Source organism: Helobdella robusta (assembly GCF_000326865.2).
Source record: "Helobdella robusta unplaced genomic scaffold HELROscaffold_28, whole genome shotgun sequence".
In the NCBI taxonomy this organism is placed as follows: Eukaryota; Metazoa; Annelida; class Clitellata; order Rhynchobdellida; family Glossiphoniidae; genus Helobdella; species Helobdella robusta.
This window is the reverse complement of record NW_008704435.1, coordinates 1,108,510-1,110,384: the sequence shown is the minus strand read 5'-3', so window position 1 is coordinate 1,110,384 and position 1,875 is coordinate 1,108,510. Positions and strand designations below refer to the sequence as shown.

The 1,875-nt window shown below is 37.6% G+C and overlaps 1 protein-coding gene across 1 annotated transcript in view; it reads right to left on the bottom strand.

Annotated features, from left to right (window-relative positions):
• Positions 1-551: 551 nt before the first annotated feature.
• HELRODRAFT_173956 (hypothetical protein) overlaps positions 552-1,875 on the bottom strand; it is a gene marked incomplete at both ends in the record, with an annotated part of 3,130 nt that continues 1,806 nt past the window's right edge. Inside the window, one exon of the mRNA XM_009020521.1 lies at positions 552-1,810. Coding sequence (XP_009018769.1) covers positions 552-1,810 — 1,259 coding nt within the window. The remainder of the gene's footprint in view (positions 1,811-1,875) is intronic.

Below are 1,875 nucleotides of genomic sequence, written 5' to 3'. Positions count from 1 at the left end.
ATTGAACAGTTCAAACATCTCATCAACGTCCATGCCATCACAGGGTGTGCTTATAGGGGAATCGTGAATAAGCCTAATGAATTCATCATTCCTCACTCGCTTCCACGACCGAACCATCTTCTTAATTCGTACAAGTTTTTTAAACTTGAAAGGCAGACAAACTTTAACTAGGCCATGATCGGAATAAATTCCACTTAGAAAAACTTGAGTTTCAGAGACTAGAATATTACAAGGAAAGGCAATCAGGTCTAATATGCCACCTAGTTCGTGAGTCGGTTCATTAATAACACTATGCAACAAGTTTTTTGCTACTCAGACTTTGTTAGTTGTTCTAGGGTAATTTGGGTATGCTGATTACAAATCTGCTATTCTTTTTGTCATAGGACGTCAGGTTATAAAGTTACAGCTAAAAGATTGTGAATTTTAGGTGCTAAATTAGTCCATTTTCAGCTGTGCTCAAGAATACTCAAAACCAAAACATATTCATAATCTGATTGTTTTTTTATTTATTTAAATCAAAATTATTACATAGGTAATGTCTCAAAGTTAAATTAATAAGAATAATTTGTCGATAATGATCTTTTGCGTTTATATTGACTTTCACTTTCACGCTGTAGAAACCAACAGAAATCCCCCATCGTGTTACTATCAAAACGACCCTGATACCGGTGTTCCATAACAGAGATTTCTTGATGAAATCTTTCTCCCTGTTCATCACTGACAGCTCCTAAATTGGCAGGAAAGAAGCTAAGGTGGGAATGGAGGAAATGGATTTTTAGGGACATTCTACAACCCATGTTTTGGTATACCATTATGAAGTTTTCTACCAAGTTCACATAGTCTTCTGATCTGTGGTTTCCTAAAAAATTCTGAACCAGTGCCACAAACGCTTTCCAAGCCAGCAACTCCACAGGCTCTAGTTGTAATTTGAAATTTGGGTCACGAATAACTTCACGTATCTGTGGTCCAGTAAAAACTCCTGCAGCTATCTTTGCGTTTGTGAGAGTGGTTTTGAATTTATCTTTAAGATAAATAAATCCTTTCGAATCAGTAGGTAGCGCCTTGACAAAGTTTTTAAATATTCCTAATTTGATATGAAGAGGAGGAAGGAAGATTTTGTCAGGATTCACCAACGATTCGTGAAGAATGTTAAATTGTCCAGGTACCGGATCAATTCTCGCAGGCCAGTCTTTGACGAGATAGTGATTTGCATCATCACGACTGTTCCACAGACACAAAAAGCCCATGTGTTTCGTGTACCCCAATTGCATCCCAAGAAGAAGAGCAACAACTTTGAGATCCCCACTGATATCCCAGTTGTGATCAGTGTACTTTATAACTTTAAGAAGTGTCTTCATAGATTCATATGTTTCTTTCATAACCACTGCATGGGCTACAGGAATGGATGGTTTAACATTTCCGTTATGTAGCAGAACTGCTTTTAGACTGACTTTACTAGAATCAATAAACAGACGCCAATCTACAGGATCATACTCATCATCCAATTTTGTCATTAATCCAGCAATGTCTACACAGTAACATATATTGTCCTCTTTGTTGTAAAATTTTGCAAATTCGGTGTGCCGGTCACGAAAATGGGATATTTTAGTTCCTCTGTCCAGTAAATTCCATTGCTGTAATCTAGACCCCAGGAGTTCTGCTTTATTTTTAGTTAACCCAAGGTCCCTTACCAGATCACTAAGTTCTCCCTGCGTGATCATGTGAGGTTTATCTTTGTCGTAATCTGGTTTGTATTCAACATCAACCTTTTCATCACCACTTTGTTCTTCTTCGCTATAAAGAACAGTGTCTGTAGGAGGAGTTGGAACAGGATATTCAACACTGTGGGGAACTGGTTTTATTGCAGATGAACAG